Genomic DNA, 25345 nt, shown 5'->3' on the forward strand with positions numbered 1-25345 from the left:
ACACACACACACACACACACACACACAATGTCAGACAGGGCAGCCGAAAACAATTGTGAAATGCATTTGGGTAATTATAACATTAGAACACATGGCTATACACAGGGCTCTATGCTGACCTTTCATACAAGGAGTACGTGTGCACCGAAGTTGAAAAAATGTAGGCACACACAAAGAAATGAAGTCGCACTGTAGAGCCCTGATACATTTAAACACGTGAATAGTATGACTCTTTGTGAGAGCGTCATTTCCTCAGCATACTGCAGGAAGTCTTGCAGCCCGAATAACTTGTTACTCCTTGGTACAGATCCCTGAGGAAGGGAGCTTCAAGACTAAGCTTCTTAATGGGCCGTGGCCCAGTGAAACATAAGTTCAGCAAGGTGGCTTCAAAAAAGGAACACAGTTGAAGGAGTTTAATATCTGGCTTAGTTAGATAGACTGCAGTACAAACCTCAGAACTCAGCATGCATTTCCCCTTGTTGTCTACATGGGGTGAACACAATCTGTGATGAAGACAGGCAACATAATGTCGGCTCAGGAGATGGCACGTTCCCTCTGTTCAGGAGCCTCATCCAACTTCAAACACATCAAGTGAGTCATTTGTCTGGAATGGAGGTCTTTATTCACTTATATATTTATTCTCTCACTTCAGTAATCCTGTGTGCATCTTCTAAAAGCATCTAATACACCACTGTACTACTCAATGAATACTACCTGCATGTGTATTCTTTGGTTTCTACTCTTTGGCAGGAAGTTTCAGCAGGAGGTGTGACATCCATAGCGCCCCGTGGTGATGGTCACCAGTTCTCTGTGGGCACAGAGACAACACAGATCTACTGTTTCAACTATACGGACTTCAAAGAGGAGTTCATCACATGATCACCACCAGCCAGTGCTGTGAACAATGTGGACCTTCTTTGGCAAATGCCACAACAGGCTAAAAGATCCCGGCATCACATTCCATGTGTGCAGGCTCAGTCCCCTACTGAATGCAAATAGGAAACTGTTTCTGCTTGACTGGCTGTTCATTTTGAAGCCAATTGACACCAGTAGAGGGGGCTATACAATAATTTAGTAACCTGGTATATTTCTGTTAAGTATTATGTTTCCCAATAGATGGCAGTATCGACTCAATACAGGGTTTGCTTTATGCTATCCTTTCAAATGTATGCCATATAACCGTGCTGGGAAAATCCTCCGGGTAAAAAACGCCAGGTGCATTCCGGTAATGTTATTCTAAGTTACAATTCAATTCTAAAACTTACTTGTGAGGTCCGGTGCCAACAATCTACACAAGATACTACATCCTCCAAAGTGTATCATAGTCATGGTCAATAGCTAGATCGATTCATTATGGACTGATAAGCGCTTTACCTTATATGTGCTTTACCCACCTATGTTGTATATCTAACAGTGGCTCATCTGAGCTCTTTGCCACGTTCTGAGAATGACATCTGGACGTGGCATACGGAGACCTCTAAATAAGTGCTACATATCACTGTGCCCAACATGACCTGGCTGCAACGCTGTGGAATTCATGATTGGCAGCAGGAGCATCATCAGTGGTGGATTTCCCATTCCATTTCTTAGCAGCAGAAACTCAGGGGCTTTCTATTATCAGCCGCGTCTGTCTGGAAATGCAAATACATTCCTCTGTTCACTCCTCTGGTGGTGATTTAGTTGGGCAACAACAGTTGTGCCATTTTTAACTCGGATGAAAGAAAAACAACACTTTCTGTCACGCATTCATGTTTGTATTTCTCCCAGTCATTGACTTGTTGTGTTGTTTTCTTTCAGCCTGGAAAGAGGCTGCAGGGGAGGGAGAAGAAGATAAAGCACCATGGACATAAAGATAAACAACAATGATGGATATAAAGAACCATGAGCATTACAAAGTACATATAGGGTCACCGTTGATAATGGCAAACCCTGGCCGTGACCCCACTTTCCGAGGGTGTCTCAAGGAGGGTTGGGATATGCAAAAATACACATTTCCAATTCACACATGAATATTAATACACACTTGTACATGCATGAAATAGGACAATAAGCACCCACCAAATTATTTTATTATAGAGACCTTTATGCCGTAGAAGGTAATTAGTGGGCATGAAACCACTGCACTGTTAGGGCCTACCAGATAAACAACGTTTTCAAAAACCACAAGCATTGCACGCCTTGGCTCATGTTTATTCATAACAGAATCTGGTTACAATGCTATTGATATGAAGAAAGGACTAATAGTTTAACAAATGTAATCAAATACTAACAGTGAAACAGTGAAACAAATAGAAACAGCAGATATACTCTGGTTAGAAGTGTCTGCTACCACCCTGAGGAGTACCAGATCATCACTAGTGACACAGACAGAAAGGTACACCCACCACCACAGTAGGATATAGAAGAGCATTTACTGAGGTCAGGCTCATTTGTGCAACAGACTAAAGTAAAGGGAGAATTCAACTCTGATTGGGTTAATGACTACCATAGTATTTATTTACAGTTATTATTACCATGAGTTTTGAAACACAATGGATGATTGATCGCACAGTGAGTGAGTTGTGTGTGAGCGCCATCTCCTTGCCAGCTGGTCATATTTTAGCGCCAGACGTCATAGTAGCGTAACGCAGTGACAATGACAGCGCATTGTATTCTCTGCTAAGGGATTGTTTGTTCCTAAAGCAGACGGCATAGCTATGACTCAGGCAACCAGATGGTCTCTGTCACCCACTTCATCTAGGATGAGGTTTACTTCTTCACAGAAAACCACAGTGGAAAAGTCTCTCTCCATGTTTAGCTGATTTTTTTTCACTGCTTTACCAGAGCAAGCCATAGAGTAGCACACTAACATCATCTATTTTTGTTATTTGAGGTATTCCAGAGATGATTTCCCTTGGGGGTTGATAATCAGAATTCTTCATGAATACAGTCCATAATGTATTGATGACATTGGGTACATAATGCTGGTTTAACAGAAACTTATATTAAAAGTATCAAAGCTGACCTTACAGTACCAGTAAATCAAACTGCAACACTTTTAAAGAACCACTTTGCCATTTCTTTTTAACTGAGGGGGAGTGTTCTGTGTATACATAGAATATACTTTTTGCTAGCATCATTTCTTTACATCAAAGGACTAGGTATGTCTACACTCTACAGTACTGGAGCACGTGTTTTTTCATGAAAAGTTGAGGCACAATCACATAGGATAAACAATCTAAACCCCCCCCCTCTTTCTGAGCACATTCTGTGTAATTTTGCAATGACAGAAAAAATAGAAAGGCACCTGCGTTTTAAAAGGGACATGTGTTATTTGTGGTGTAAATCTAACTTCAAGTAACAATTGCAACAGGAGGCCAAAGCTGGAAGGAGACAGCTGCCAACCCCAGAGATGATTATTGCTTACTCACACACAAATATAGGTTAACTGCATGTTACTATTTGATAGACGGTAGCGGCGACCATTTGCATACTGTGAAGTACTCATTAGGATAAAGTCAAGGCCTTAGGTAAAAATACCCCAAAATGATTTACCAGCCAATAAATTCTGGTGTGCACGATACATCTGCTTATAATGTTAAAAACAGGAGGAGAGATTGACACAAATTGGTTTTAATTAAAAAGTTTGAAAAATGAATAATAGTCATTGTCAAAGACTCGCTGCATACTATAATCCTGGTTGAAAAATAATGAACATGCGCTTTTGGAAACTGTTGGATGGATTATTATGAAATCTTATTTCATAGTGTCACTTTTCTACAAATGTTACCATATTTTATTTCATAATGACACATTGTATTTCCCAATTGATTTTTCATTATAACGTTTATCACTTCATTAATGGCACTGTATGACATGATCCATTTAATAATTTCATGGTCTTGTTCAAAATAAAAGGGATATGTAAATCAAGGCAAGTGGGTGGTCTTTAGCCACTGATTGGCTAAACCTCTACTTTACCCTGTGAATTTGACCTAACATTATAATGGAAAGCACAAGACATTTATTTACACTGTAGTAGCATAAGCAACTAATGATAGCATTTCAGTGAACAACTATCCCAGAATATAAATATTTCACACAAATAACAGAATCTCTCTCTCCTCAGTACCTGTTAGTGTTTGTGAATTAAGATGACACCTACCTAGGGTTGCAAAGGGTTGGGAATTTTCCATGGGAAGTTAAGCCCGAGAATTTTGCTTAAATTCATCAAAACAAGTTAGCTTATAACAGTGAACTTTTTTGTGGGATACACATAAGGCAATTCTAGGTCTTGTGGCATATATTGGATAACCTATCCCCAATTCAATGGAATTGCAACCCTCTGCATGCACAGTGATTTCTTCCATTACAGGTGTAGTGCACACTTCCATCACATGTACAGCTGATTATCAAGATCTTGCACACTTCTAAACAGCCTTCTGTACATTTGCAAATACTGTGACAAATCATATGTGAAGAATGCAACAAAGATGCAGAATCATCTGGCCAAGTGCATAAAGTTCCCTCAGCACTCACAACCTCTGACAAAAGTACCTCTACTTCTATTCGAGGTGAAACTTATGAATCAGACACCTTATCGATAGCAACAGCTCATGGTCCTCCTGGAATCAGAAGTTTGACTCAATGTAGGAACGTAGTCAGAGAAATACTGATGAATGTCTTGCTCGAGCTGTGTATGCAACTGGTTCACCTCTGATGCTCACAGGCAATGTGTATTGGAAGAGATTTCTGAATGTTCTTCGCCCAGCATACACCCCTCCAACCAGACATGCTTTATCTACTCATTTGCTGGATGCACAGTTCAACAGAGTTCAAGTCAAGATCAAGCAAAGCAAAGCATAGAAAAAGCAGAGTGCATTGCAATCATCTCTGATGGGTGGTCGAATGTTAGTGGGAAAGGAATAATTAACATCATCTCCACCCCTCAACCAGTATCCTACAAGAGCACAGACACACAGGACAACAGACACAACAGGCTCTACATTGCAGATGAGCTGAAGGCAGTCAATGACCTTGGACCACAGGAGGTATTTCCACTGGTGACAGACAATGCTGGGAACATGAAGGCTGCTTGGACTAAAGTGGAGGAGTCCTACACTTTCATCACACCCATTGGCTGTGCTGCTCATGCATTGAATCTGCTCCTCAAGGACATCATGGCACTGAAAACAACAGAAACTCTACAAGAGTGCCAAGGAAATAGTTAGGCATGTGAAAGGCCATCAAGTTATAGCAGGAATCTACCACACAAACGAAAGTGAGAAGAATAAGAGCACAACATTGAAGCTGCAATGCAACACCCGTTGGGGTGGTGTTGTCATCACGTTTAACATTCTCCTGGAGGGAGAATATCTGTCCATATCTGCCGATATGACTCATATCTACCGATATGGACAGCCCCATCAAGAGGATCCTCCTGGATGAAACCTATAGCAGTAGCCATTGCACGGATTGAGGGAGACAATGCCATCCTGTCTGATGTTCAGACTGCTTGCAGATGTAAGAGAACAAATCCATACTGCTCTGCCCACTTCACTGTTGCTCCAAGCAGAGGAAACTGCACTTATGCCTGAAGCCCACACATGCCACAGCATACATGTTGGACCCCAAGTATGCTGGCAAGAGTATCCTGTCTGGTGCAGAGATCAACAAGGCCTATGGTGCCATCACTACCGTATCTCGCCACCGTGGCCTGGATGAGGGCAAGGTTCTTGGCAGACTGGCGAAGCACACATCCAAGCAAGGGATTTGGGATGGAGATGCAATATGGCAGTCGTGCCAACCTATCTCAGCCACCTGGTGGAAGGGACTTTGTGGATCTGAGGCACTTTCCTCTGTTGCCTCCATCATCCTCCAAATCCCACCAACATCAGCCGTATCAGAGCGCAACTGGTCCTTGTTTGGGAACACACACACCAAAGCACGCAACAGGCTGACCAATGCAAGGATTGAAAAATTGGTGGCCATCTGGACAAATTTGAGCCTGACAACGAGCTATCCTCAACATGGTTGGAAAGTGACTGTGAAGATGATCCCTCAGTGTCTGATGTTCAAGTGGTGGACATTGAGGAGGTCCAGGGAGAAGACATGGAAGCATGAGAGGAAGACAACCAAAGCTTTAGTTTCTAGACTATCATTTTACAGATGTATGTTGAAAACATTTTTGGGTGATGCTATAGGTCATTGGGATCATTCAATATTCCCTTTATTTTGTTGTTCAGTGAAATCATTCCATGTGAAGAGTCAACTCATTTAATTGAAGTTCAATTTCTAACTAAATTGTTTGTTTTTTATTTCTATTGGAAGGATTTAATCATTTGCAATTATGTCTACTTATGATAAGGTAAAAGGTTTGTTTCTGTCTCCATATGATATGGTAAATATCATCCAATGCAAAAAACATCTACATTTAAAATGGTATTAATATCAATTTGCATTTATTTTCTTTATTCCCATATATTCTGTTAATTCCCACGGAAAGTTTCCACCTCTGAAAATTCCCCAAAATGTGCAACCCTACTCCTACTGCAATAACTATCTTATGTGGGGTCCTCCTCTCACATTATTGCTTGGGGGTTAGTGCCATCCGGGGTCCTTGGGACATTCCTACCCTTACCTAACCTTTAAGAAGCCCGCATACTAGGTTTGGTTTGTGCCTCGCATACTCCTTTAAAATAAACTAGAAATAACTGCAATATTACTGTTTGTCCCTCTTGAGAAGCGGTAACAAAAACATCTGTAATTAATTTTGATGCCCACGGATCAATTTCCAAAACAGATTCCCAGAATCAGGAGGGAAGAAGCAGGAAATCCGGAATCTTCCAACCAGGATATCTGTAAAACCAGTTTTATTTTTTTAAGTTCCCATAATTTTGCAACCCTCAGTAAAATACACAAGGTGCAATTTAGAAATTTTGTTGTGCATCAGCAGTTTTAATTGTAATATGTCAGTCACTCAATTAGCCATGTTAGCTAACAATTTATAGATTGGTAAGTTAGTCTTGCCAGCTATGTAAACTTGTAGTAATCATGGCTGAATAACACAGGGCTCAATTGATTTTGTTAGTCACTAGCAGGGACAGAGTACCGAACAGCCATAGCATATGATAGCAATTTGTGTAGAATTGCAGGAAATTAGCGTTAAAACTGCACATTTTTCTCTCAGCACCATGGCAAAATGTTGTGCCCCAAATGCGGTAGTCTGGCCCTGCTCAATAGTGCTGAGGGATTAACCAATTTTTTTCTATCCTTCTTCGGTTATTAGGTCAAATGAAAGTTAGAGGGGGAAAAAGTATGTCTACAGTGAAAAGCCTACAAGGGGAAGGTCCTCTGTGTGACCAAGTTTTAATATTGTAGTAGACAAAGATTAGAAGAACGTTGGCACGTCCAAATGCAGGCTCCTGTGCAACTTGTATTTATTTATTACCCTATTATTGTATATGGCTATTAGTGTAGGCCTATTTATTCATCTCAACCAGTTCTTGAAATATGTAAAACGTGTTTTGTATTATTCTGTTGACATTTTCATTTTAAGTCCGTTATTTCGTTTAAAATAGGTTCAAAAGTGGGCCTATTGTAAAATACATATTATTAGCCTATTGCTGTCATTCGCTGTGTACAGTAGGCACTAGCGTTTGCTGGTAATTGCGTCACAAGTGTGTTAAAATTCTGTTACATTTTGTATTTATTTTTTCATTTGCCAAATTATATAATGTATAATTATATAACTGTATAATGGTTTGTTTACCGCAATATAATAATCTGCTCATATTTTCTCTACAAACGACTTGACTTTTGATATTTCCCTAATAAAGTTTAGAAACTTTTGTTAAAGTTTGGTGCAGCTATTAGGCCTATTAAACTGGCTGCTGCAGGACAATGAAAGGACAATGGAAGCAGTGCGCACCGACGCTCCAACCGACTCTGAAAGTTGAAGTTCATGTGAGGAAGAACATTTTAGGCCTACCAGAGTTAATCATTATATTGTTTATAAGAGTATCTTTATAAAAAATATTCTGATTGAAAATGAATGAATAAGCCTCCTTCTGTACACCTATATCTTGCAGACGCTGTAACCATCTGACAAATGCATGGAGGTGTCGCAGCATGCCACTAGCATATCCCCTCTCTCCGTCTCTGGGGCAAGGAAATAGTTTCTTATTTTACATGTATTTTTTTTATTTTTAATATTCATATCATACGGTGGACGTCTAAGCCTATAGGCATATATACGCACGCAATGCCCTGATGCATTTAGTGCTCAAATCTCCGACAGCTGAACCGTGAGGTGGACAATTGTTTTAGGAAAGTAAAACGCAATAAAACAATAGGCCATACATGTTTGCTTATGCTACACATCTAAAACACTGAAGTGTTTTTGTAATTTGTTATAGGCTGTTAAGAACAATTCAAATGTGCCTCTATTGGCCAATAGGCTTTCCCTCGTTTATTGATGGCACTGCCTCGCCAGGTGGGCAGTTTCTTTCCCCCTCTCTTTGTAGTCGAATCTGAATGCATACGAATGTCCAGTACATTTCTAAAATGTCTGGTAAATTAAAATCTTCCTGGTTATGTTGTCCAGTGCCAAATGTTCCTAACGGAAACCCTTGTCTTACCCTCTAGTATATAACGTAGCTTTTTCGCCAGTGTTGTTCCCCTCCAGGTGTTTCCTGAAGAACTCCTGGACCCTCCTCCACAGGTCCAGCTGAGCCTGATGGTGGGCTTTAGCCTCTCCCCCAAACACCACCACTTGACCAACCGCGGGATGGAAGCCAGATGGGCAGTGGGGTATGTAGGGTACTTCCAGAAAATGCCCCGCCCTGGGGTACATCACCACCTGGTGGTGAAATGACAAGAGGACAGAACATCAACCAACGCCAAGTCAAGGTGCAGTCAAAAGCATTTAAGAAAAGACGTACACAACAACGAGCTGTTTCTGAAACAGCACAGTTTAAAAATAATATGGCAAATAGAAACAACTGGAAGCCCTACAAAGATCAATGGGAGGGGTTGAGGGTAGCTGAAGGATGGGTCGAAAAACAAACAAAAGATAACTATTGTAAAAATATACTGTGTCTGTATATAGTACAGTACCAGTCAGAAGTTTGGACTGTGAGAGCAAAATGCAAGATTGTTATAATGCTGTACCTGCAGCAAATGGATGTTTATGAAACAGAATAGAGGGTTCTTATAACTGTATTGTGTCTGTGTGAACTGAAAGTGGGCCTCTGGGAGATTTAACATTGACAGGAGATGTACGATGTCTTTGGGTGATACCGCATTCCAGAGCATGAGTTAATGTTTCTGTACTGGGGTACCAGGGGGAGATGGCTCCAGTATGGAGTTGGGGGGCCAGACCCTGGTCTCTACACAATGAGGACAGTTTTTACAGCAGATAGTCATTTGTGAATTATAAGTGTCTTTCATACAAATCTTAACCTTGTGACCCATTCCACACTGTTCTTTGTCTTGTAGACTAAAGGAGGATGGGCTTTGCTATAAAATGCTGTGGCTCAAACCATCTAGTTGAGTTCCTAGTGATCATCTCCAGGGGTGATTACCGACCAGCTCCATTACTGCAGTAAACCAGCTCGTTGAGTTCTCAGTGATCACCTCCAGGGGTGATTACCGACCAGCTCCATTACTGCAGTAATTAAATAATAAAGTTTGATTGTTTGAAGAAATCTAAAAGTCTCTTTTTGATTACAATAATTCCACCACAGGACACACCTACTCATTCAAGGGTTTCTTTATTTCTACATTGTAGAATAGTGAAGATAACAATACTTTGAAATAACACATATGGGATCATGTAGTAACCAGAAGTGTGAAACAAATCTAAATATATTTTATATTTGAGAATCTTCAAAGTAGCTACCACTTGCCTTGACAGCTTTGCACACTCCAGACACTCTCAACCAGCTTCATGAGGTAGTCACCTGGAATGCATTTCAATTAACAGGTGTGCCTTGTTAAAAGTTAATTTGTGGAATTTCTATCCTTCTTAATGCGTTTCAGCCAATCAGTTGTGTTGTGACAAGGTAAACGTGGTATACAGAAGAGGGCCTTATTTGGTAAAAGACCAAGTCCATATTATGGCAAGAACAGCTCAAATAAGCAAAGTGAAATGACAGTCCATCATTACTTTAAGATATGAAGGTCAGTCAATGCGTTGAATTGAGAACTTTGAACGTTTCTTCAAGGGCAGTCACAAAAACCATCAAGCACTATGAGGAAATTGGCTCTCATGAGGACCGCCACAAGAAAGGAAGACCCAGAGTTACTTCTGCTTCAGGGGATAAGTTCATTAGGAGTTACCAGCCTCAGAAATTGCAGCCCAAATAAATGCTTCGGAGTTCAAGTAACGGACATCAATATCAACTGTTCAGAGGAGACTGCGTGAATCAGGCCTTCATGGTCGAATTGCTGCAAAGAAAACCCTACCAAAGGACTCCAATAAGAGGAGACTTGCTTGGACCAAGAAACACGAGCAATGAACATTAGACAGGTGAAAATCTGTCCTTTGGTCTGATGAGTCCAAATTGGAGATTTTTGGTTCCAACCGCCGTGTCTTTGTGGAACGCAGAGTAGGTGAACGGATGATCTCTGCATGTGTAGTTCCCACCATGAAACATGGAGGTGTGATGGTGCTTTGCTGGTGACACTGTCAGTGATTTATTTAGAATTCAAGGCACACTTAACCAGCATGGCTTCCACAGCATTCTGCAGCTTTACGCCATCCCAACGGTGAAGCATGGTGGTGGCAGCATCATGCTGTGGGGATGTTTTTCAACGGCAGGGACTGGGAGACTAGTCAGGATCGAGGGAAAGATGAATGGAGCAAAGTACTGAGAGATCCTTGATGAAAAACTGCTTCAGAGTGCTCAGGACCTCAGACTGGGGCGAAGGTTCACCTTCCAACAAGACAACGACCCTAAGCACACAGCCAAGAAAACGCAAGAGTGGCTTCGGGACAAGTCTGAGTGGCACAGCCAGAGCCCGGACTTGAACCCGATCGAACATCTCTGGAGAGACCTGAAAATAGCTATGCAGTGACGTTCCCCATCCAACCTGGCAGAGCTTGAGAGGATTTGCAGAGACGAATGGGAGAAACTCCCCAAATACAGGTGTGCCAAGCTTGTAACCTCATACCCAAGAAGACTTGAGGCTGTAATCGCTGCCAAAAGGTGCTTCAAAGTACTGAGTAATAGGTTTAAATACTTATGTAAATGTAATCATTATTTAAAAATACATTTGCAAAAATAAAAAGGTTTTTACTTTGTCATTATGGGGTAGTGTGTAGATTGATGAGGGGAAAAAATTTAATCCATTTTAGAATAAGGCTGTAATTTTTATTTTACCTTTATTTAACCAGGCAACTCAGTTAAGAACAAATTCTAATTTTCAATGACGGCCTGGGAACAGTGGGTTATAACTGCCTGTTCAGGGGCAGAACGACAGATTTGTACCTTGTCAGCTTGGGGGTTTGAACTTGCAACCTTCCGGTTACTAGTCCAACGCTCTAACCACTAGGCTACCCTGCCGCCCCATATAACAAATGTGGAAAAGGTCACGGGGTCTGAGTCCTTTCCAAATGCACTGTATGTATATTTGTCTCCATTTCAGCACCAACTGGTAGATTTTTAAAAAATACTCTGATTTTGTAGATTATTTAAGGCACATTTCAGTGTTTGGATTTTTATTCATACAAATTTCCTAACTTGTTTGGAGAGTCTTTACGCACTAAATATATTGATTACTAAAAAAATTGTTTTGATTCATCCTGAAAGTTGTCATATTCAAGTTCAATCTATAAAATATAATTAATATATAATATAATAATAATTCTACCCCAATTGTAAATGGGTGGGGGGAAAAAGACATTTAATGTGGAATAAGACAAGGGGTATAAATACTTTCTGAAGGCATTTTATGTATGGAAGGTTTCGTTCAAATCAAAAGGGTGTCTCTGCCTTTCAGTGGCTGCCTGCCAGCTAGTTTAGGCTAGTTAAGAATACTATAGTTATCACGTCATTGAGACAACTCTGATGCTCAAAGTTCCTCCATATTAGCCGATCCTCCATAAGCATCTAGCTGGTATATAATTCAGTAAACTAACTTTATTATTCTGGTCGGAACAATGGAACGGAACAAAAGAGGTTCTGTTCAGAACGAAACTATTGGAAGAACATTTTCAGTTTCAACCCCTGCTATTGAGTAAAGGCAGTTTAGGCTGAAACATGTGTTTATCTAGTAGTACTTGATTAAACTTTTTGCTATCAAAATGTTTGTGTTCAGGTTTATTTCCTTACCTCAAAGTTCTCTTTCCCATGATGCCTCAGCCGGGCGGCGGCCTGTTGGGCGAAGAGACAGCTGTTCCAGTTCCTGTCGTCCTCAGAGGCGGCGAAGAGGAACCTAGAACTGGAACGCTCTATTGGGATTACGGAACCGCGGTTCACCTCAGTCTCTGGGTCTGGTAAGGCGTCTCGGATGTCTAGGATGCCGGACGGGGAGAAGGTGACATTCTCAACAATAGGCGTGATGGAAGGGATGATGAGGTCTTTGTAGTGCAGTGGCACCACCGTATTAGCGTTGCTGCCGTTGATCCAGGCTGTGGCTGAGATGCCAGAGAGAAAAGAAGCCATGGACAGAGCCAGATCCCCACTCTTCGAGATGGACAGGATTCCTATTCCTGGACCCTGTACCTATAAAAACAATAACAAAATATATGTTTTATTGTCACAGGGGTTAAAGCATAAAAAAACATTACCAGATCGATTGTCTGGGGCCAAGTTAATCTCCCTTTTAAATGTAGACAGTCATGACCATCAAGGTTTTAGGAAAGAGGATCATTTTGTTAATGATGGGGCCAACAGACAAGGCAGCTCAGCTTCTAGCTCCTAAGCAACTTTGCAGTATTTTGTGTGTTATTTCTTACATTATCCCAGAATGTTTTTTGTGTTATTACATACAGCCAGAAATAACTTTTGGATATCAGAGCGGCGCTAACTCACCAGCATTAGAACTTCCCAAATTGGAGCCTTTGTTCTTACCCCCCAGGGCAATTGAACTTATCCCAGAGACTGCTCCAAGTGTACGTCTAGTCCCGACTCAGAAGGCGAGCACACCATCCACCACTTCCGAGTACATTACTCGCTAATGTTCAGTCTCTGGACAATAAAGTAGACGAGCTCAGGGCGAGGATCTCCTTCCAGAGAGATATCAGGGACTGTAACATACTCTGGTTCACTGAATCATGGCTCTCTCAGGATATACTGTCCCCATTCACACAGTTAGCTGGGTTCTCAGTTCATCACGCAGACAAGAATAAAGAACTCTCCAGGAAGAAGAAAGGCGGTGTTTTAGGTTTCATGATTAACTACTCCTTGTGTGATAACATACAGAAACTCTAATATTTTTGTTCACCCGACTAGAACACTTCACAATCAAATGCCGACCGTATTACCCCCCCAAGAGGATTCTCTTTGGTTATAGTCACAGCCATGTATATTTCACCTCAAGCCGATACCAGGGATGGCCCTAAAGGAACTACACTGGACTATATGCAAACTGGCAACCACATACCCTGAGGAAGCATTTATTTTAGCTGGGGATTTTAACAAAGCAAATGAGGAAATCACTACTTAATTTCTATCAACAAATTGACTGTAGTACTCGCTCTCGAAAAACACTAGACCACTGCTACACCCCCTTTCAAGATGCCTGCAACACCCTCCCTTCTGCAAAATCAGATCACAACTCCATTTTGCTCCTCCCTTTCTATAGGCAGAAACTCAAACAGGAAGTACCAGTGCTAAGGTCTATTCAATGCTGGTCTGACCAATAGGAATCCATGCTTCAAGACTGTTTTGATCATGCGGACTGGGCTGTGTTCCGTGTAGCCTCTGAGAATAACATTAACGTATACAAAGACACGGTGACGGAGTTCATCAGGAAGTGTATAGGGGATGAAGTTCCCATGGTGACTTAAAACCGACCCAAACCACAAACTGTGGATAGATGGCAGCATTTGCGCAAAACTGAAAGCGCAAACCACAATTAACCATGGAAAGGTGACTGGGAATATGATTGAATATAAACAGTGTAGTTATTCCCTCCACAAGACAATCAAACAGGAAAAACGTCAGTACAGAGAAAGTGGAGTCGCAATTCAACAGCTCAGACAAGACGTATGTAGCAGTGTCTGACAATTACAATTGGAAAAACAGCCACATCACAGACACCAACATCTGGCTCCTAGACAAGCTGAACACCTTTTTCGCCCGCTTTGAGGATAACACAGTGCCACTGACGCGGACCTCTCCAGAGGACTGTGGGCTCTCGTTCTCCATGGCCGACGTGAGTAAGACAGTTAAGCGTGTTAACCCTCGAAAGGCTGGGGGTTAACATCCCTAGCCAAGTCCTCAGAACATGAGCAAACCAGCTGGCTGGAGTGTTTACTGACATATTCAATCTCTCCCTATCCCAGTCTGCTGTCCCCACTTACTTCAAGATGTCCACCATTGTTCCTGTACCCAAGAAAGCAAAGGTAACTGAACTAAATGACTATCACCCTGTAGCACTCATTTGTCATCATGAAGTGCTTTGAGAGGCTAGTTAAGGATCATATCACCTCTACCTTCATGACACCCTTGACCCACTTCAATTGGCTTACCGCCCCAATAGATCCACAGAAGATGCAATCGCTATCGCACTTTCCCATCAGGACAAGAGGAATACCTATGTAAAAATGCTGTTCATTGACTATAGCTCAGCTTTCAACACCATAGTACCCTTCAAGCTCATCATTAAGCTCAGGGCCCTGGGTCTGAACCCCGCCCTGTGCAATTGGGTCCTGGACATCCTGACAGGCCTTCCCCGGGTGGTGAAGGTAGGAAACAACATCTCCACTTTACTGATCCTCAACACTGGTGCCCCACAAGGGTGCATGCTCAGCTCCCTCCTGTACTCCCTGTTTACCTATGACAGAGCGGTCATGCACGCCTCCAACTCAATCATCAAGTTCCTCAGCGTAAACATCACTGACAATCTGAAATGATCCACCCACAAAGACAGTGTGTTGAAGGCACAACAGCATCACTGTTGGAGGCTGAAGACATTTGTCTGGGCCCCTAAGACACTCAAACTCTTACAGATGCACAATTGAGAGCATCCTGTCGGGCTGTATCACCACCTGGTACAGCAACTGCACCGCCCGCAACTGCAGGGCTCTCCAGAGGGTGGTGCAGTCTGCACAACGGGGGCACACTGCCTACCCTCCAGGACACCTACAGCACCCGATGTCACAGGACGCCAAAAAGATCAAACCACCTGAGCCATGGCCTGTTCACCCCGCTAACATCCAGAAGGCGAGGTCACTGCAGTTGCATCAAAGCTGGAGCCAAGAGACTGAAAAAGAGCTTCTATCGCAAGGCCATCAGACTGTTAAATAGCCATCACTAGCTGGCAACCACCCAGTTACTCAACCCCACTGCCCTATATACATAGTCATGGAATCATCGGTCACTTTAATAATGGAACACTAGTCACTTTAATAATGTTTACATACTGCTTTACTCATCTCATATGTATATACTGTATTCTATTCCACCATATTTTAGTCCATGCCACTCTGATATTGCTCATCCCAATATTTATATATTCCATTCTTTTACTTTTAGATTTGTGAATTGTTAGGTACTCCTGCACTGTTAGAGCTAGGAACACAAGCATTTCGCTACACCCACAATAACATCTGCTAAATATGTGTACGTGGCCAATAAAATGTGACAGTTTTATTTTGAATAAAAGTATTAAACTGCGAGTTTGACCAACTCCAGTACCCTTAGGGTCCGGGATTCTCCTCAGGGGAATTTCTATGTATAAGGACTGAGAAGCTCAGTCACTGACTTTAAAAGTATATTCTACACCAAAATGAATGAAAACAAAAATGCTGACAAAATCTCAAATCTAATTTCCACCTCCAGAAATATTACCGAATAAATGTTTTGAAAAAATCCACACAATACCACATAATGAGGTATAGATATTTTAGCAAAAGTGTTAAAAATAAAGAACTGAAATATCAGATTAACATAAGTATTCAGACCCTTTACTCAGTACTTTGTTGAAGCACCTTTGGCAGCGATTACAGCCTTGAGTCTTCTTGGGCATGACGCTACAAGCTTGGCACACCGGTATTTGGTGAGTTTCTCCCATTCTCCTCTGCAGAGCCTCTCAAGTTCTGTCAGGTTGGATGGGGAGCGTCGCTGCACAGCTAATGTTCAGGTCTCTCCAGAGATGTTCGATTGGGTTCAAGTCCAGGCTCTGGCTGGGCCACTCAAAGACATTGAGACTTGTCCCGAAGTCAGTCCTGAGTTGTCTTGGCTGTGTGCTTGGAGTCGTTGTCCTGTTGGAAGGTGAACCTTCACCCCAATCTGAGGTCCGGAGTGCTCTGGAGCAGGTTTTCATCAAGGATCTCTGCTCCGTTCATTTTTCCTTTAATCCTGACTAGTCTCCCAGTCCCTGCCGTTGAAAAATATCCCCACCATACTTCGACGTAGGGATGGTGCCAGGTTTCCTCCAGATGTGACGTTTGGCATTCAGTCCAAAGAGTTCAATCTTGGTTTCATCAAACCAGAGAATCTTGTTTCTCATGCTCAGAGTCTTTAGGTGCCTTTTGGCAAACTCCAAGCAGGCTGTCAGGTGCCTTTTACTGAGGAGTGGTTTGTCTGGCCACTACCATAAAGACCTGATTGGTGGAGTGCTGTGGAAATAGTTGTCATTCTGGAAGGTTCTCCCATCTCCATAAAGGAACACTGGAGCTAACCAAGGCCCTTCTCCCCCGATTGCTCAGTTTGGCAAGCCGCCAGCTCTAGGAAGATTCTTGGTGTTTCCAAACGTCTTCCATTTAAGAATGATGGAGGCCACTGTGTTCTTGGGAAACGTCAATGCTGCAGACATTTTTTGTTATCCTTCCCCAGATCTATGCCTGACACCATCCTGTCTCGGAGCTCTACAGACAATTACTTTCGACCTCATGGCTTGGTTTTTGCTCTGACATGCACTGTCAACTGTGGGACCTAATAAAGATAAGTGTGTACCTTTCCAAATCATGTCCAATCAATTTAATTAACCACAGGTGGAATCCAATCAAGTTGTAGAAACATCAAGGATGATCAATGGAAGGAGGATATACCTGAACTCAATTTCGAGTATCATAGCAAAGGGTCTGAATACTTACAGTTGAAGTCGGAAGTTTACATACACTCAGGTTGGAGTCATTAAAACTCGTTTTTCATCCACTTCACAAATTTCTTGTCAAATCAAATTTTATTGGTCACATAGACATGGTTAGCAGATGATGCGAGTGTATTGAAATGCTTGTGCATCTAGTTCTGATCATGCAGTAATATCTAACAATTTCACAACTACCTTATTTATACACACAAGTGTAAAGTAATTAATAAGAATATGTACATAACTATATGGACGAGCGATGGCCGAACGGCATAGGCAAGATGCAGTAGATGGTATATAGTACAGTATATACATATGAGATGAGTAATGTAGGGTATGTACACATTATATAAAGTAGCATTGTTTAAAGTGGCTAGAGATGAGTCAGTATGTTGGCAGCAGCCACTCAATGTTAGTGATGGCTGTTTAACAGTCTGATGGCCTTGAGATAGAAGCAGTTTTTCAGTTCCAGCTTTGATGCCCCTGTACTGACCTCGCCTTCTGGATGATGGCGGGGTGAACAGGCAGTGGCTCAGGTGGTTGTTGTCCTTGATGATCTTTTTGGCACTTCCTGTGACATCGGGTGGTGTAGGTGTCCTGGAGGGCAGGTAGTTTGCCCCCGGTGATGCGTTGTGCAGACCTCACTACCCTCTGGAGAGCCTTAGTTGTGGGCGGAGCAGTTGCCGTACCTGGCCGTGATACAGCCCGACAGGATGCTCTTGATTGTGCATCTGTAATAGTTTGTGAGTGTTTTTGGTGACAAGCCGAATTTCTTCAGCCTCCTGAGGTTGAAGAGGCGCTGCTGCGCCTTCTTCACCACGCTGTCTGTGTGGGTGGACCATTTCAGTTTGTCTGTGATGTGTACGCTGAAGAACTTTAAACTTTCCACCTTCTCCACTTGTTAACAAACTATAGTTTTGGCAAGCCGGTTAAGAAATCTACTTAGTGCATGACACAAGTCATTTTTCCAACAATTGTTTACAGCCAGATTATTTCACTAATAATTCACTGTACCACAATTCCAGTGGGTCAGAAGTTTACATACACTAAGTTGACTGTGCCTTTAAACAGCTTGGAAAATTTAATAAAATTATGTCATGGCTTTAGACGCTTCTGATAGGTTAATTGACATTATTTGAGTCAATTGGAGGTGTACCTGTGGATGTATTTCAAGGCCTACCTTCAGACTCTGTGGCTCTTTGCTTGACATCATGGGAAAATCTTTTTAAAAATCAGCCAAGACTGCAGGGAGTAAATTGTACACCTCCACAAGTCTGGTTCATCCTTGGGAGTAATTTCCAAACTCCTGAAGGTACCGCGTTCATCTGTACAAACAATAGTACGCAAGTATAAACACCATGGGATCACGCAGTCTTCATACCGCTCAGGAAGGAAACGCATTCTGTCTCCTAGAGATTAACTTACCTTGGTGCAAAAGGTGCAAATCAATCCCAGAACAGCAGCAATGGACCTTGTGAAGATAATGGAGGAAACAGGTACAAACATATCTATATCCACAGTAAAACAAGTCCTATATCGAAGTAACCAGAAAGGTCACTCAGCAAGGAAGAAGCCACTGCTCTAAAACCGCCATAAAAAAGCCTATGGTTTGCAACTGCACATTTGGACAAAGATCGTACCTTTTGGAGAAATGTCCTCTGGTCTGATGAAACAAAAATAGAACTGTTTGGCCATCATGACCATCGTTATGTTTGGAGGGAAAAGGGGGAGGCTTGCAAACCGAAGAACATCATCCCAACCGTGAAGCATGGGGGTGGCAGCATCATGTTGTGGGGGTGCTTTGGTGCAGGAGGGACTGGTGCACTTCACAAAATAGATGGCATCATGAGGATGAAAAATTATGTGGATATATTGAAGCAACATCTCAAGACATCAGTTAAAGCTTGGTCGCAAATGAGTCTTCCAAGTGGACAATGACCCCAAGCATACTTCCAAAGTTAAGGACAACAAAGTCAAGGTATTGGAGTGACCATCACAAAGCCCTGACCTCAATCCTATAGAAAATTTGTGGGCAGAACTGAAAAAGCATGTGCAAGCAAGGAGGCCTAAAAACCTGACTCAGTTACACGAGCTCTGTTATGAGGAATGGGCCAAAATTCACCCAACTTATTGTGGGAAGCTTGTGGAAGGCTACCCGAAACATTTGACCCAAGTTAAACAATTTAAAAGGCAATGCTACTAAATACTAAGTGAGTGTATGTAAACTTCTGACCCACTGGGAATGTGATTAAAGAAATAAAAGCTGAAATAAATCCTTTCTCCACTATTATTCTGACATTTCATTCTTAAAATAAAGTGGTGATCCTAACTGACCTAAAAAAGGAATTTTTACTATGATTAAATGTCAGGAATTGTGAAAAACTGAGTTTAAATGTATTTGGCTAATGTGTATGTAAACTTCAACAGTATGTAAACAAGGTATGTTTTTTGTGTGTAGATTGATGAAGGGTTCATTTTTTAAATCTGTTTCAGAATAAGGCTGTAATATAACAAGTGGGGAAAGTCAAGGGGTCTGAATACTTTGAGAATGTACTGTAAATGCCTTTTTAGAACTACTAAAGAAAAATCACTGTCAGACCATACATCAGAGTTCCTCAAACTTTGTCTTCGAGACCCCAAGTGGTGGACGTTTTAGTTTTGGCCCTAGCACTACACAGCTGATTCAAGTAATCATCAAGATTTGATATTTTGAATCAGCTGTGCACCCTTTGGGGTCCAGGGGACCGAGTTTGGAAAACACTGCCCAATAGGTTGCTGATTTATACCTGGTCAAGATGGTGCCGGAGAAGAAGACAGACGTTTTACGTGCCCCCAGCTGATTGAGTTTTTTTGTTTGTTTATAAAAAAAAGTTTTACATAATGTTGCAGCTACAGTCACTTATGACCAAAAATAACTTCTAGACATCCGGACTGCGATTACTCACCACGGACAAGCAGAATCCTTTTTTTCCTTTCATGACTCTGACGAGTCCGACGCAAAGGATATACTGCTTCCTCTGGAACTGGCCCCGATCCCTGTGATCTGCGTGAAGAGGCGGCGGAGAAAAAGGGCTGCCTTCTAAGAATTCATAGGCAATGGAATAAACCCCCACTTCCCTCCATTTTGCAAGCAAATGTGCTATCTTTGGACAATAAAATCGACAAGTTATGTGGAAGATTAAACTACCAACGGGACATAAAAAACTAACATCTTATGCTTCACGGAGTCGTGGCTGAACGATGACAAAATCAACATACAGCTGGCTGGTCATACGATGTACCAGCAGGACAGAACAGCAGCGTCTGATAAGACAAGGTGAGGCGGTCTATGTATTTTTGTAATCAACAGCTGGTGCACGATATCTAAGGAAGTCTCGAGCTATTGCTCCCCTGAGGTAGAGGATCTCATGATAAGCTGTAGACCACACTACCTAACGAAGAGAGATTTCATCTGTATTCTTTGTAGCTGTTTACATACCACCACAGTCAGTCAGAGGCTGGCACTAACATAGCATTGAATGAGCTGTATTCCGCCATAAGCAAACAAGAAAATGCTCACCCAGAGGCGGCGCTCCTAGTAGCCAGGGACGTTAATGCAGGGAAACTTAAATCCGTTTTTACCAAATTTCTATCAGCATGTTGTATGTGCAACCAGAGGAAAAAGAACTCTGGACCAACTATACTCCACACAGAAGCTCTCCCTCGCCCTCCATTTGGCAAATCTGACCATAATTATATCCTCCTGATTCCTGCTTAAAAGCAAAAATTAAAGCAGGAGGCACCAGTGACTAGATCCAATAAAAAAGTGGTCAGAGGACACAGATGCTAAGCTACAGGACTGTTTTGCTAGCACAGACTAGAATATGTTCCGGGATTCCGCCGATGGCATTGAGGAGTACGCCAGATCAGTCATTGGCATCATCAATAAGTGCATCTATGACATCGTCCCCACAGTGACAGTACGTACATACCCCGACCAGAAGCCATGGATTACAGGCAGCATCCACACTGAGCTAAAGGCTAGAGCTGCCACTTTCAAGGAGCGGGACTCTAACCCGGAAGCTTATAAGAAATCCCGCTATGCCGTCCGACGAACCATCACAAGCAAAGTGTCAATACAGGACTAAGCTTGAATCATACTACACCGGGTCTGACGCTCGTCGGATGTGGCAGGGCTTGCAAACCATTACAGACTACAAAGGGAAGCACTGCCGAGAGCTGCCCAGTGTCACAAGCCTACCAGACGAGCTAAACTACTTCTATGCTCGCTCCGAGGCAAATAACACTGAAACATGCACACCATCTGTTCCGGGAGACTGTGATCATACTCTCCGCAGCCGATGTGAGTAAGACCTTTAAACAGGTCAACATTCACAAGGCCAGACAGATTACCAGGACATGTACTGCGAGCATGCACTGACCAACAGGCAAGTGTCTTCACTGGTATTTTCAACCTCACCCTGTCCAAGTCTGTAATACCAACATGTTTTAAGCAGACCACCATTGTCCCTGTGTCCAAGAACACTAAAGGTAATCTGCCTAAATGACTACCGACCCATAGCACTCACGTCTGTAGCCATGAAGTGCTTTGAAAGGCTGGTCATGGCTCACATCAACACCATTGTCCCAGAAACCCTGGATCCTGGACTTCCTGGCGGGCAGCCCCAGGCGGTAAGTGTAGGTAACAACACATCCACCACGCTGATCCTCAACACAGGGGCCTCTCAGGGGTGTGTGCTCAGTCCCCTCCTGTACTCCCTGTTCACTCATGACTGCACGGCCAGGCACTACAACACCATCATTATATTTGCTGATGACAACTGTGATCACCGACAACGACGAGAAAACCTATAGCGAGGAGGTCATAGACCTGGCCGTGTGGTGCCAGGACAACAACCTCTCTCTCAATGTGATCAAGACAAAGGAGATGATTGTGGACTACAGGAAAAAGAGGATCAAGCACGCACTCATTCTCATCGACGGGGCTGCAGTGGAACAGTTTGAGAGCTTCAAGTTCCTTGGGTATCCACATCACCAACAAAATAACATGGTCCAAGCACACCAAGACAGTCGCGAAGAGGGCACAACAAAACCTAAAAGATTTGGCATGGGTCCTCAGATTCTTAAAAGGATATTATACAGCTGCACCATCGAGAGCATCCGGACTGGTTACATCACTGCCTGGTATGGCAACTGCTCGGCCTCTGACCGCAAGGCACGACATTGGGTAGTGTGTACGGCCCAGTGCATCACCGGGGCCAAGCTTCCTGCCATCCAGGACCTCTATACCAGGCGGTGTCAGAGGAAGGCCCTAAAAATTGTAAAAGACTCCAGTCACCCTAGTCATAAACTGTTCTCTCTGCTACGGCACGGAAAGCGGTACCAGAGCGCCAAGTCTAGGTCCAAGAGGCTTCTTAACAGCTTCTACCCCCGAGCCATAAGACTCCTGAACATCTAGTCAAATGGCTACCCAGACTATTTGCAGTGCCCCCCCCATCCCCCTCTACACCACTACTACTCTGTTGTCATCTATGCATAGTACCTTTAATAACTCTACCTACATGTACATACTACCTCAACTAACCGGTGCCCCCGCACATTGACTCTGTATCGGTACCCCCAGTAAATAGTCTCTAGTGTTATTTTACTGCTGCTCTTTAATTACTTCTCTCTTCTTATCTATATTTTTTTAACTGCATTGTTGGTCAGGGGATAGTAAGTAAGCATTTCACTGTAAGGTCTACACCTGTTGTAGTCGGCGAATATGACTCATAAAATTTGATTTGATTAGGTTACCAGATTAGGAAAAGCCCCAGGGGAAACAATTTGCCCCACCCCTCTGGACCCTGTAGTGCCACCTCTGCATCACCGGTCCCCCAAAAATATTTTGTAGTGGGGGGAATGGGGGGGTGCAGTTTGTCAAACATGTGGGTCAAAAATCACTGATGTATTGCAATTTCAATGAAATTGGCATAAAACACTTAACCATTGACTTAAGGACTCAAAACCCCAAATTAGGGACTTGTGACTTAACCTGAGCTATTAAATTTGGAACTTTACTTGAGACTTCCCCATCATTACTTGGGACTTGACTCAAGAGATAAGACTTGCTTAGGACTTGGTCTCTCGTCTGTTGGGTGGTCCCTGATGAATTTGCTAACACAAATGGGGTCCCGCCCCCAAAAAGTTGGAGAACCCCTGGTGTAGAGCAAACAGAAGCCACTAGATAGTAGCATTTACCACAGCTAACAAAATATTGAAGCATAGTGAGAGGAACCTCAAGGTGACATTTTCTTCTCATGGAACAAATGGCCTATATTCACAATGTGTCGGAGTTAAGAGTGCTGGACATTATATGGACATGAGGAACCTGTTCCTAGATCAGCACTCCTAATCTCAGATGTTTTATGAGTACGGGCACTGATTTTCTTCCTCCACTAACCTGTGGCTGTTGCCTCAGGAAAGTGATAGCCTCTTCAAAGTACTCCAGGTCAAAGTATTTGGGCACGGTTCTGGGCAGGTCCTGGAAGCCAAAGTAGGCCAGAGCCAGAACCACAAAGCCTTTGTTAGCCAGCAGACTGGCCCGGACCTCTGATATACCTCCACCCAGAGTATACACATCCAGTACACCAGGGAATGGACCCTGCCCTGTGAGGTTTGGGGAATAAAAGAGGAATAGGAGAAAGAGAATAACAGAAATGTACTGTACTGTTTTGTCACTCACTGCAGGTGGAGATGCTTTCTGGCCTAAATATATAAAACCTATGCAATGCAAAGTAGGCTTTGTTATCTAATGCCTTGATCATACCGACAGCGTCATTGGATTTTGGTACACCTGAAGTTTGCTTTGCAGCATTGCGTTGCAGAGGCAGTTGCAGTGCGCTCTGGGTGGTGCATACGTTGGATTTATTGAGCTTATGCATCAAACTGAATGTGCAGAGGGCTTGACAGAAATGGTAGCAGAAGGTGAATATTGAACTTTTGTTGCACACACAGTACCATTTTGCACAATGCAATGACTCTGTCCGTGTGATCAAGGCATAACCTTAAAGGCCTTCTAAACTGTAATTTGTGCTTTTCTTAGGAAAGTTCACAAAATATTCAGACACTTTTCATCATAATATAGACCCTTTCGTTAAACAGGTATGAATACAGTACATACAAATCTATGGATTTCTATTTCTTTAGAACTTAATCCTGGTCCCATAGAAACAAAAATATAATTTCCCACTTCAGGGCATTTTGAATTGCCTACTAACCGGGTGGTAGAAAGAGGACTCCCCGTATTCTCCCTGCTTTCATGCCCAACGGTATTCTCCTTACCCCTTCCGTCATGAACAGCCTCTCGTTGGTCTCTGTGGCCAAGAGCTCACCTGTGTCCCCATGCAGCACTTCTATGTCAACCATCATTGAACCCAAAACATTTTTTTTTAACAGTTTGCTGTGTGGAGTCTCGGCCACCATGGCCCAAAACAAGCCCATGGATTCAACTCCTGTGTAGCTGCCGCCCAGAGAAGGAGAGCGACACAGGTCCACCTGTCCGCTAGCATCTGCAGCGACCAGAGCGGAAGCTCTAAAGATGACCCCTTTATCGTCCTTGAGTTTGGACCTCAACTCTACTTTCTGGTGGGGAGAAAGTCCATCTACCTTCACGTGCACCGGTTCGTCGAAGAAACAGCGAGGGCTGGGGAGAAGCCGGACGCAAACCTGTTGCGAACTCGACCTCAGTGTTGTTTGAAAACGTATAAACCATATTTTTGAGATAACTTCACCGTAAGCCCGTTGGTGGAACATGGCCACAGATAGAAGAAGTACCCAGATGTTTCACCGGATGTATACATCTGAAGCATCCGGTTGAAATTTGCACTCGGTTTTGACTAGATGGATACAGCTTTTGTCATAGTTCACTTTTCGTAGGTTATGAGAATTAACATAGCAGGTTAGGAATATAGTTAAGGGTTAGCTAATATGCACTTTTGACATTAATTTGACAAAAGCTGTAGCCACAGCATAGTGTCTTCGCTATATCCCTTCTAGCCATGACCTTTCCACGAACCACCAAATATGGCGAAGTATCATTGGCCGTGTTCGAGAGCATCAAAAG

The 25345-nt window shown here is 42.8% G+C and overlaps 1 protein-coding gene across 2 annotated transcripts; it reads right to left on the reverse strand.

The window, feature by feature from the left end:
• Positions 1 to 310: 310 nt before the first annotated feature.
• LOC112247000 (acyl-coenzyme A thioesterase 1) lies at positions 311 to 25079 on the reverse strand. Of its 2 annotated transcripts, none has more exons than XM_024415627.2 (5): positions 24501 to 25079; positions 23684 to 23889; positions 12315 to 12707; positions 8619 to 8839; positions 311 to 808 (listed from the first exon to the last, which is right to left on the reverse strand). In XM_024415627.2, exons 1-5 carry the CDS (start codon positions 25033 to 25035, stop codon positions 757 to 759), a joined length of 1407 nt encoding a protein of 468 aa, XP_024271395.1. In that variant the 5' UTR covers positions 25036 to 25079; the 3' UTR covers positions 311 to 756. The 2 variants fall into 2 exon arrangements, with proteins under 2 accessions (XP_024271395.1, XP_024271396.1); XM_024415628.2 differs by lacking the exon at positions 311 to 808 and adding an exon at positions 5872 to 6046 and having other exon boundaries at positions 24501 to 25078.
• Between the last annotated feature and the right edge of the window lie 266 nt (positions 25080 to 25345).

This window comes from Oncorhynchus tshawytscha, linkage group LG27, assembly GCF_018296145.1.
Source record: "Oncorhynchus tshawytscha isolate Ot180627B linkage group LG27, Otsh_v2.0, whole genome shotgun sequence".
Taxonomy (NCBI): Eukaryota; Metazoa; Chordata; class Actinopteri; order Salmoniformes; family Salmonidae; genus Oncorhynchus; species Oncorhynchus tshawytscha.

Coding starts and splice junctions, on each gene's coding strand:
- LOC112247000 (XM_024415627.2), bottom strand. CDS start 25,035: ATGTTCCACCAACGGGCTTACGGTGAAGTTATCTCAAAAATATGGTTT. Junction 23,890..24,500: donor AGTCCTCTTTCTACCACCCG/GTTAGTAGGCAA, acceptor CAAACCTCACAG/GGCAGGGTCCATTCCCTGGT. Junction 8,840..12,314: donor ATGGGAAAGAGAACTTTGAG/GTAAGGAAATAA, acceptor TTTCACCACCAG/GTGGTGATGTACCCCAGGGC.